The 12160-nt window shown below is 36.3% G+C and overlaps 1 protein-coding gene across 3 annotated transcripts in view; it reads left to right on the forward strand.

The window, feature by feature from the left end:
* The first annotated feature begins 2623 nt into the window (after positions 1-2623).
* Positions 2624-12160, forward strand: part of ldah (lipid droplet associated hydrolase) — a 113519-nt gene continuing 103982 nt past the window's right edge. For 2 of the 3 annotated variants that reach the window (XM_015357141.2, XM_015357145.2), the window contains exons 1-3: positions 2690-2792; positions 3113-3286; positions 7281-7445. In XM_015357141.2, the coding sequence (XP_015212627.1) occupies positions 3202-3286; positions 7281-7445 (250 nt within the window). In that variant the 5' untranslated portion in view covers positions 2690-2792; positions 3113-3201. Of the gene's footprint in view, positions 2793-3112; positions 3287-7280; positions 7446-12160 lie in introns of all 3 variants that reach the window. The other variant, XM_069199119.1, reaches the window with a different exon arrangement.

Below are 12160 nucleotides of genomic sequence, written 5' to 3' on the forward strand. Positions count from 1 at the left end.
GCCAAGTTGCTTGGTCTGTGTATAGGTTATAACTCAAGCTGCCTTGAACAGAATTTCTACAAAGTCTTGTGATTTAAATGTTTAACAAAATTATACTCAGAAAAGCCCAATAATCCCCCTTGTCAGCCCTTTAAGCCCACATTGAGTTTAATAACTGCTGCCTTAAGTAGTGATTGCCCAAATGTTTTTTTTTCTTTGTTCCCTTTTTAAAAAAAGAAGAACAGCTTTAGCAGCTTTTGGATGAGATTTGTGAAAGCATGCAAAAGGAACACTTTCAACAAGATGGCACCTGCCCAAGCCCATTCTGCTAAGATTAAAATCCTTTCTTTCCGAATAAACAAGCAGTGCTTTAAGTGGTTAAAAGTTTGACCTATGGACTGTTGCACATTCTTTTCATTTTCAGTGCTTGCTGTGTTTTCGCTGGCCTTGCTCCAAACATTACACCTGTGTGTTAGCTTAACAATATATTGTAGTAATAAAACATGTTCTTCTTTTGTTTGACTTGGAGCTTGTGCTGAGCACATTTGAAAATACATCTGTAGTCTGATCTTCACAGCAAGGAGCATAGCACTAAATCAAATAAAAATGAAATATCAGAACCAAATATCGTGCATTAAAATATATTCTCAACGACTCGTGCTGAACAGCGCAAGCCTTTGTTTGGTGAAAAATAAACAGCGGGTAACTCGCTGAAGCCGTTCGCTTTAGTAACGGGACTCGAGCATTTCACCTTGACCCTTTCATTCCCCTGGGAACGGAACCGCCAAAATGATTCTGCTAGAAACAATGGAAATTCCTTTAAACTGTTTCTGTTGGATATCGAAGGCATTCCTGAAATGTTAAGTGAACGGTTTAGTCTTAAAGACTTGCGTGTCTGCTTTTCTAAACTGCAGAGACCCCTCCAAGCATTGAGACAGTAGTTTCTTCGATGTCTTGTGAATAGATCCACTATGTTAAAGAGAAATTAATCGTTGCACGCAAGCTCCTGTTTCCATTTGGCATTTTCATCCGCAAGTAATGTCCTATTAACGTATGTTTATAATGAATTGCTTTACTATTTGTAAACGTTTTATTTAACGAAATCATCGCAGAAGTCTGTCAGACGCGAGCCCACAGACAATGGAACTTTCAGCATTTTTTTGTTTTTATAACTGGGAGCCCTGGTTTCATATTATACTACCTTTCTATAATACACACTTTTATCTGACTTTTTGTTCTGTATCAGTGTAATGATTTCTTCATTACAGTTCTATAGTAAACATAAAGACCCAATTGAAGGAGAAATCTTGTCAATTATCATCTAGCGGCGAAGACAGCGAGTTGGGCACGGTAGCCCCTTTACCCAGATTGCCACTTGTCTAAAACCTTTCTTAAGTTATTTTTTAAACGTAAGATATGTTTTTTTTGTGATACCTTGTGCTTCTATGCTCGTTGTAAAAGAGTATTTTTTAAATAAACAATCCGTTACAGTCATTAAAATACCTAAAAAAATGCTGTGTAACTGTATAACCAAAGTTTGGTATGAATAGATGGAAATAGTGGAATTAGTGCCAATTTAAATTGTGCACAAAGGCTTAAACACATTAAAGTATTAAATGATATAATACAAATATGAATATGTTTTTGAGTATGTTTTACAGCTCTGTAACAAAATAATGAAAAAAAATGAACTTTAAGCAAGTTCAAGTAGGTACAGTAGCTGTGTCAGCATGCATAGGCTGCAAAAGAACAAGTAAAGGTTTATTCCACACTGAAAATAAAAGAGACATTTCAGCTGTGGAGCCTTCTTCAGTTGGCTTCACATGCCTCAAAAAGGCTCCATAGCCGAAACATTGTTTAGCTTTAAGCATGTTTGTTTTGTTTTAAAAAAAGTTTGTTTTGTATTTTTCATAATTTATATTTTGTTTCACAGTAATCCAAAATTCTTTGCTCTATTTCTTTTATATTGGCATTGAACCCGCCGTGCTGGCCAAATTTCCCATTGGCCTTTAGCAATCATGGCTTCCTAATAATCCCCATCTATGAAATGGCTTCATCACTCTGTTCTGCTCCCCACTGATAGCTGATGTGTGGTGAACGTACTGGTGCACTATGGCTGCTATCGCATTATCCAGGTGGGGCTGCACATTGGTGGTGGTGGAGGGGAGTCCCCATTACCTGTAAAGCACTTTGAGTGGGGTGTCCAGAAAACTGCTATATAAGTGTAAGCAATTAATTGAAGAACTATGACTAGTGACTAAATTGATCATATACAAATCTTGACTGATGAGCTGAGGGACTGCTCCAGTATTTCTCTGAGCTCCTTACAGAAGTGTATAAATAAATCTGAAAATCTAAACTATGGTTTGTCACAGATCATGTCCGTGAGAGACAGTCTCTCTGCTTCAGACTCTAGGCTGTTTTCAGGTTACTTAGAAAGCATCAAATATACATATACATACATGTAAAGCGTTTTGGGATGAAAAGCGTTATATAAATCAAATGTATTATTTATATTTAAAAATATTACTATAGAACATTACTCAATTTGCCCAGTAATTCATTTCGCGCTATCCTTTATAAATTCGAAAGTAAATAAACTGAATTCCAACCTTGTCAAAATATTACATTTAAAGCATTTCGACATGCATATACTGTATTAACAGTATTAGTTAATTCTAGAGCGAAAGAAGATGAAGAATGATTTTGTTTTAATAGGAACGTTATCACTGCAACGCTAGTTGTTCAGTCGGAGGTATTTAGTTGCCGTAGCGCTTTTTTCTCTTGCGGTTTGCAGATTTAATTCCTGCAAGGTGATGGAGAATATTTTAAGCCGAGTTCTTGTTAAATATCGTTTTTAACTTCTGCGTAGTACCATCGAATGCTACATATTTTTATTTGAACTTAATAAAGTCGCTGACATTTTGAGACAACAAGGATGAAAATAGTATGCATAAAGTATCATCAGTTTCTGTCCTATTTTTAATTTTTAATTTAATGTATTATAATATTAAAGTGTAGCAGAAATAGTGTTTACTGTGAGGACAATTAGTGCATTTTGTATTTACATAGTACTTTGCGTTTGCATAAAACTTTTGTATAATTCTTCTTTTTCGCCCTCTCTGAAAATTAGGTAACTGAACTGGAAATGATCTTGATACGTGAATCATCGGCTGAGTAGACTATGGACTCTGCACCAAACACCACGTTTAAGACACCTCAATGTTTTGCTCCAGTCTTGTTCGGAAAACAAATACATCGATTTTTTGGAAAACCGGAACCGCTAAGAACTGCCAACAACGAAAAGGTAAATAGTTATAGTAGATTCATTGATTTTATTATTGAAATCATTTATTGTACTGTATTCGTATGGGCCTTCTTTTCGTACGGGTGGACCATCACGTTTTCTTTTAAAATGAGTGAGAACATGACATTTCAGCTCAGGCATTTGGGTTAGCCATGGTGTCAGAAACACACATTCTAGTGATCAACTTGAGACGGGCGTAGTCTTCTCATTAGAAAACAGATCAGACATCAGTGAAGTGCAGGGGTGCGGTGTTTCCTATCCATTATGTGTGAATCAATGACTTTAACCTTTTCTTACTTTAGTTTTTATTTCATGCGATTGTTTTATTGTGTCCGATTTTCAGTGTTAACCTTATTTCTCCCCTGAAACCTTGTTATGGGCCTGCTGTAGCACACTTTGTCATCACTTTGCATGCCTCTAATGGCTAAAGCTATCATGAGTAAAACATTCTGTCTGTAGACCTAGTATTGATGCTGTTTTAACTCTTTGTATATTTTCACTTCTGTTGAACCCAGATAGGGTAGGTGTGCTGAATGGCCTCAATTTTGGAACCTTTCTCATGTACTCATGAAACCTCCCTTAAACATCTGTGCATTGCAGTTCCAGTGCCTGATGAAACTTAAGCCTCAAGAGAGTCTAAGTACTGTATCCCTTTCTACAAAAGAACCAAAGAAATAGTGGCTTTCATGAGAATGTAAGTTTACACATAAGAGGACACAATCTAGTTCATTAATTGATGTGAAGATCTCACTCATTCGTTCCAGACCCTCACTTCTCATTGTGTAATGAAGTATCTCTGGTTCTTGGTTTAAATGAACTTCTTAATTTTCATTAATGTCTTCTGGAGTCTGATAATGTATCTGGCTACTTTTCTCTGGACTGGTTTCAGAGTAACTATTTCTTGCCCTATGGTGGTCAAAGGTGTACACAGTATTCTAAATGTTCACTTGTGCTTGTCTACATTAAAATGCCAACTTTCACAGTCTCGAGTAGATCTTAATATACCACATCATATTCTCCATGTTTGTTCGAACAACTCCAATAGTAAGAACATAAGAGTGTTCACAAACATGAGGAGGCCATTCAACTCATCTAGTTAGTATTCAGTTGATATTCTGTTAGTTAGTATTCAATTGAACTGAGATCCCATCCAGCTTTTTCTTGAAACAAGGCAGGGTTACAGCTTTAACAACTGGGTTGGGTAGCTTGTTCCATACTCCTAAAATCCTTTGGGTAAAGAAGAGCCTCTTTCCAGGACCTACCCCTGCTAAATGCATGTTGACTATCCCCAAGGCTCTTAGTGCCATACAGATGAACCTCTGTGTTATCCTTTCCCAGACTTAACATGGAGAAGTAAGATCTATCGGTCAATTAATTGATTGGGCTTTGTTAGGCTTTACATGGACACACTTTACATTAGCAATGTTCCAATCAATGGGTATTACCATCTCTCTTGAGTGATTGTTCAAAAGATTCTTCTCTTATTCTGTGTTTTTTTAAGATGAATCACTAGAATACCATAAGGCACTGGAGATTAATCTTCTAGTACCTGTAACGTCTCTGCTTCTTCAATACCAATATTATTTAATGTATCACTTTGTTTTTCAGTATCCTGAAGTATAGTCAATAGCCTGAGTATTTCTTCCTTTATAAAATCCTAAGAGATCGTCTTATTAAAAAAAAAAAGTATTTTGTTGTATGTTTGTAACAGATATTAACTACATGAAGTCTGCAGCCCAAACATTATATAATCATCTTTGATGGTTTCCCAAGCCTTTCCTGTGGCCACTTTGAGTTTTGTGTAGTTCAGACTTTTATTTTTTACTCAGCATGTAAAACGCATGCTCACTGGGATTTAAATTTCGATTGACTGGGCCGGTTCACGGTGATGCATTGCTGCCTTGTAGCACTGGAGCCCTGGATTAAGTTCCTGGGGTGCTGTCTTTGTGAAATTTGTTCCCTGTGTTCACGTGGATTTCCTCTGGGTGCTCCGGTTTCCTCCCACAGTCCAAAGACGGTAGTTTAATTGACTTTTGGGAAAATTGGCCCTGGTTTGAGTATGTGGGTGTTTGTGCATGTGTATATTCTGCGATGCACTGGCATCCTGTCAAGGGTGTATCCTGCCTTGAGCCTGTTACTTGCTGGGAAAGCATAGAAAATGTATGGATGGAGGGACCAGTTCAGTATTTTTACTTTTTTTCTCCTGATGATCTCTTTTGTTACATGGTTTGGGTTACTGTCATGCTGCATGGATAATTGTAGCCCAAAAAGAACAGAAACAGGCTACATAAACAGGCCAAGTGTTACTTTAAATTTAAGAGTTCTGCTGCCATCATTAGTTACATCATCAACAAAGATACATGATCCAGTTCCAGGCCATGCTTTGAACATGAGGGGTGGTTTTAGAGTGTCTGCAGTTCCTTTCTTACTACTTTAACCTTTGTTAAAGATTTAACTTGGTCTCGTCTGTCCATATACTTTGTTTCAAATGTCATGGCCTGGAACTGACTCATATTTTCATGTGACTTTGCATATGCTTCCCATGTCTGTGTTGGTTTTCTCTAGTTGCTCTGTTTTCCATCCACCTCCTCAAGATATGCTGGCTAGGATAATTGGTGTCTCTAAATGCTGCACTGCTGTGGAATGATGTGCAGTCCAGGGTGATTCTCAAGGCTTATCCTTGCTTGGCATCCTGCACTTCTGGGACAGATTGTGGGTTATTGCGACCTTATCAATAATAAGCATTTTTTTTGATAACCCGTGAAAAACTATTCTGTTCCACTTGTTTTTCACTTATAGCCATATGGTTGTCATCAGCTTTGTAGGTTCCATGTAGTTTTTAGAAGGAGGTCTGTCTCTTCTGCATGATAAAGATACAGGTTAGGAACATAAGAATGTATGCAAATTGAGAGGAAGCCATTCAGCCAGTCTTGCTCATTCTGTAGTTTTACTACCCGAGTGACCCTAAAATTGTATCCAGCTGTTTTGTGAATGAACCCAAAGTTAGGTCCTCAATCATTTCGCAGGCAAACATTTTCCATATACGCACAGCTCTTTGTGTGGAGATGTTTCCTATTCTTCATTCTAAGTGAATTTCCTTTTAAGTTTCCATTTGTGACCCCAAGTTGATATTTTACTACTGAGTCTATCATGGGATAACCCTATCTATACCCCTGGGATATTTTCTATACTTGGATGAAATCTCCTTTCAATCTTCTTTGTTGTAGACTGAAGAAATGTGACTCCCTTAACCTGTCTGTAAACGGCAATCTCCTGACTCCAGCAGTCATTTATATTTCTGTTCTTAAACTGTTTCTAAGTCTTTAGTATTATTTTTGTGGTGGTGAACATATGTAAAGTTGTTTACAGAATTCTAAATGAGATCTTACTACTTCATTGTGAATCTTTAGCATAATTTGCCTGTATTTTAATTCCTTTTTTTTTCTATGTAAACCCAAGCATTGTATTTCCTTTTTTATTTGTGTCCTCAGTTTGCTGTGATGAGTGCAAAAAATAATAGACATAATTACCTAGATTGCTTTCATGTATAGTTTCCTGAAATTCAGACACATCCATTTATCATGGATAATGTATGTTTCTACTTACTGTGTAGATCACATTGCACCCATCAAGGTTAAAGTTCATTTGCCAAATATCTACCCAGTTCATGAATCTATATACATCTTTTTGTAGTTCTCTTTTCTTTGTATTTGCCATCTTTACTATTTTTTCATGACTTACAAATTTAACTAGTTTGCTGACTACTGTATGCTAGAATCTTCATTATTGATACAGATCTAGGAAGAACATAGGGCCTAAACCAAATTTATGTGGCACACAAATGTGAGCATCTGCCCACTTAGAGGTCGTTGCCCCTTAAGACTTCTCACTGTCCTACAGTATGTTCATTGTCCAGCTTTCAATCCATTTCCCTACATGTGCATACACATTGCTTCTGTCTGTAATAGTTATTTTGTTTTGTTTTTTTGTTTAGCACCTATAATGGGATCACCTAGCAGAAAAGAAAAGTCTGAAAGACATAAAGAATGCATCTACTGCTGCAGAGCAGCAACAGAGGTTCTGAAGTTTGGGCCACGGGAACTGAAACCAACCAAGAAAAGTGAAAACACTCCTGAAGTTCTTTTTCTGGTTATTCCAGGTATTGTGCATTACTTGAAATTTACTGCTGTATTTTAAAAGGTTGGTGGCTGAGTTTTCACATTAATTTCTCAGTTCTTGTTGTCATACAGTAACGTGATTGTTTCTGCTTTTTTAGAGAACAAATCAGTGTTTAAATAAGATTGACTATACAGTATTTCTAAAGAACATTAATCAAGTTTGAATGACTGGTGTTCATATGTAGCATGACTAACTTGCTCGGTTTGAGCTGATAATATTGTGGGGCAACTTCTTAATTGGTTTCAGGCCACACTTAACACATTTCACATGCAACCTGGAGAATACAGGGTTTTTTGGTCCACAGTTTTGCTGTATGTACTGTTGCTATGTAGATGGGAAAAAAGCAGGTGCATTTTTTAACCAAAGATTCCCCAATATGTTTGGATTGCCCATTTACATTCTACTTCACAGTTCGTTTCTGTTGCTTTTTTGTTTTTGCATGGAAGTGTAGCTTTCTTTATGATTTTTGTTCTTGAGCCACTAGGTTCCTAAATACAAATGATACTCTAATGTTTTACTTAAATTAGGCTAAAAAATACCATCACCATTCCTTAATAAATTCTATATCACAGGATAAAGCGACATGCATAATCTGGTATAACCGCTTGTGCAAATAACATTATAGGATTGCAGTTCTTCCTGACATAGTTTAAACTGGATGCTAAGAACAGAAATGTTGGTAAAGACGTTAGGTGGAAATGATGGAGGAAACCACTACGAGCTGATAAAGCCTTTCTGCAGATGCAGCGCAGTGGTCCTGTAATGTTATGTGAAATTTTGCTATATGGTTTTATCTATGTAGTTTTATTGTATTCTGTAGTGTTTATGACGGAGTTATGATATTGTTTTTTTACGTTGTCTGAGTAAAACTTTACCGATCATATTGTAACTATATAATTCTAAAAACAGTACTAAAACTGAAAAATAAAGTTGAATCTTATTGTGCTGTTGGCTGTTCACATAAAATGTTAACCAATTAGGGAAGAGCTCCATGTTCATCGAAAACAAAATGCTTCAACATTAATTTACACTCCCTCCTAACACTCTATCCTGGGTAGAGTGCCCATAGCAAAGACTAGTCAAAAACCTACAATATGAGTAGTGTAGATAAAACACAACACAAGCCGACACAACAGCTTTAATTTGTATATTTATTATACGAAGTATAATAATCCTTAGTAGAAATATTAGATTGAATGAAACAAATTGCTATTAAACATATAACATGCTGGGTAAACTTTACACCTTTTTTTTGAGAGTTTGAGTGGACAGTGCTATTCCTCTATTCCTCCTTTGTGGGAATTACCAGGGCAGGTGATTTAATAATGATTTATATTCCACACATTTAGTGTGATGAAAAAAAATGGAAGGTGGGCTCACCTAAAATATATTAGGAACCTTGGTTTTAAATTTGTAATTCTTCCAATATTTTGTGTTCTTGGTTTCTTGATCCACAGAGTTATTTATTTACGGTAGTCTGAAAATAGTATTTTTTTTCTGTGTATAGTCTAATTAATGCAAGTCAGTTTGTGTGGTTTTACAGAAAATGAATTTGGGGAGTATATTGACTAAATCTTCACAGGAAAGAAATCTATTCCCCAGAAAACATCTCTTCTTGTAACGTCACTTGACACTGAACTTCTGATTTATGCTGAGTTTCCAGTGCTGTGCCATAGTGCTATATATTTTAGGCTGCTACTTTCCAGGCATATTTGTTGACATTCTCTAAAGTCCTAAAAGGATTACATTAATCCCATGTTGGACAAACACTGACCGTGCCAGCAATCGAATTAATCATACCCAACAGGGCTTTTTATTTTCTCCAAACTCTTTACAGAGCCACTGTGTTCGCTGTGAGTTTTACTGTTTTTTTGTCCAGTTAGACATATTGAGTGCTGACATCTTATTACCTTAGTCATACGAACTGGTCTCTGAATGTTGAGACGAGCATTGCTTACTCCGTGCACTTTAAATGTGGATTTAAACTTGCATTCTCATAACCTCTTGCACAGCAGTATGTTATATTCTGAAATCAATCAAGTTCTACCAGCAGTGTCAATAAGAAGAGCTTTAAGAAGGGTTACAAACAAGAGGAGCCCATCTAGCCCGTTTGGTAGTAGTACATTGATCCAAGGATCTCATCCATCTTGAAAGACGTTATTGGCTTCAACAACATGGCTGGGTAGCTTGTTCCATACTCCCACTACCCTTTACCTCACAAGAGTTTTAAATGTACTTCCACAAAATTCCCACTTTTGTTCCCTGTGTTTCATTGTTCATTCCCAAGAAGTCCACTGGTTTGACAAAAAACATTTTTCTTTATAAACTTATGAAAAAGTTTATATTTGTTTCATAAATCTCCTTAATATACCCAAAATGTTTTAGTTTATATTAACATCTCTGCTAGTTACTGTAAGTCAATGTCTTTACTAGTTGAGCTGCTCAGAGTTTAAAATTATAAGAGAATTTCATGTTAATTTCTGGGCAGCGTCAGATTGAAGTAATTGGCATTTTTTGCTTATTGATTAAATACAATGCGCATCATTGTACAGATGCAGCCACTCAGGATACTTGAGATGTCATCGCCATGCCACAAGACACATGGTGCGGTATGTTGATAGATGACGCCCAAAGCCCTTCTGTTTTTTAAAATAATCTGATGTAAGACTGAACCACTCTGTAAAACTGAATGATGGTGCAATGAATCCTTAACGTGCCATGTTTTAAATCTTATTACAAAAATTAAGAATGACTTTTAAATGTGTATAAAGCCATTAGTGCTTTCCTGTGTCAGTCTTACACTTAACTGTACAGTGACACTAACATCATTTTTTAAATGGTTACAATTTAACATAATTTAATTAAATACAGTGTACATAGTTATTTGTAATTGTTTATAAATAGAAATTAGAAAACAATTTTAATTTAGATTTTGACTGTAAAAGATATTGTACATAGTGAATATTAAAACATATCGTATTGAAAAGCAAATAAACACAAAAAAAGTTGGTAGTTACCAAAACTGACCAAATTGAAGACTTTGCTGAAGATGTGGGTTAATGTGGGTAACAATTCACATGCTTCATGGTATCACATTTTCATAAAAAAACATTTGTAAAAAGAGGTGTGGGTGTATTTTATATTATTTTAATCTAATTAATCATGGTCTGAGACATTATCATGCTTTGGTTAGTTTTTTAGCCACAAAAATTCCCATGTAGTTAAATGATTCCATATTAATATTCATATTAAGTGGATTTAAAGAAGTACAGTAGTAAAATAGATTAAATGAAGCATTCGTTTCTCTAACAGCTAACAGACTTCAAGTGCCACCTATCGATCACCTTTGGCAAGTGACTCCCACAGCTGAATTGCACCACAACACGGCGCAGTCAGTTTACCGCACCTATGAGTTTTGAGTGGGTGCTGTGTGTCTGCATCTGTATGTAGCTTGGCCATTTCCAAATTATTTAACTGCTAATGAAGGGTAGAAAAATGGTGATGTTGTAAATTCTCTTACTCTTTGATTTTGATCGTTCATCTCGGACTTCAAAGTATTAATCCTGTAAACCTGTTCAGTTTCCATGAGCATTGTACAGTATGAGTCCATATTAGCTCCAGACTCTCCAGTGCACTCCATATTAGACCTCCAGTGCACACCAAGTTTAAAGGCTACTTGACTTGTTTTTTTTTTGGGCAGGGATGTAACTTTTCTAACAGTGCCAGTAGAATTTTTAGTGGACTTTTCTTGACTACAGTCCAGTCTGAAACCTTGTCTTGTTGTTAAAGTCGTTAATCCTAACTAAACTGTCTTTAAGAGATGAGGTCTTATGGATATCAGATATGATGATCTTAAGGATATCAGAGAATCACCTTCCCTAAGCTCTTTCAAATGTAGACTCAAAGGCTTCTTCTTGAAAACAGCCTTAACTTAACTGGTTCTGTTATATACCCCTTCGCTCCTACCTTATTTAGTATCCCATCTACTGTCTCCTTTCATTGTGTATTTCCATTGTTTATATATGATGTATTTTTCGTTGTTCTCGTTCTGTAAAGCACTTTGAGGCACTAAGGTGCTATATAAAATAAAGTTTTATTATTGTTGTTTTGATTTTGGCACTGTTAACTGTTGGCTAAATATGAAACCTCTGCCCACCTGTGTGCAACAGTTATGGCCTATCTACAACTGTTGCCATGTAAGGAAACAGAGCAGAGACTGGTTTTCTTTCAAATGAGTGCATGAGCAGAGCATAGCAGTGTTTCAATGTAGTCAGTTCCTGCATGGCACTTGAACAGTAATTCTTCCAATGACATTCTTTAATGTTTGATGCCAAAACAGCACCCCTGTGGGATATAGTAGAAATATCAATGAGGCAGTGAGTAACCTGCTTTTTAACATTTCTGGTTGACACCTGCTAGTGTGTTTGACTTGTAATACACACACATTTTCCTCTAGTGGGAATTGCAAGTTGATGATGCGTGTGCAATGCTTAACTGCTCAATGGTGCTTTGACAACACACTGTAAGGTGTACAATCCATAAATCCAGACCTCAAAGTGCTGTAACAGTGACACTGTTGGCAGAAAACACAGACAAACTTACTTCAGGCTCTTAAGTGTAATGATATCACCAGTGTTCATGCTGCACCTTCCCATAAATTTGTCTGAATGTTTTGCTTTAACTGAGCAGGTTTTT

This window comes from Lepisosteus oculatus, chromosome 2, assembly GCF_040954835.1.
Source record: "Lepisosteus oculatus isolate fLepOcu1 chromosome 2, fLepOcu1.hap2, whole genome shotgun sequence".
Classification (NCBI taxonomy): domain Eukaryota; kingdom Metazoa; phylum Chordata; class Actinopteri; order Semionotiformes; family Lepisosteidae; genus Lepisosteus; species Lepisosteus oculatus.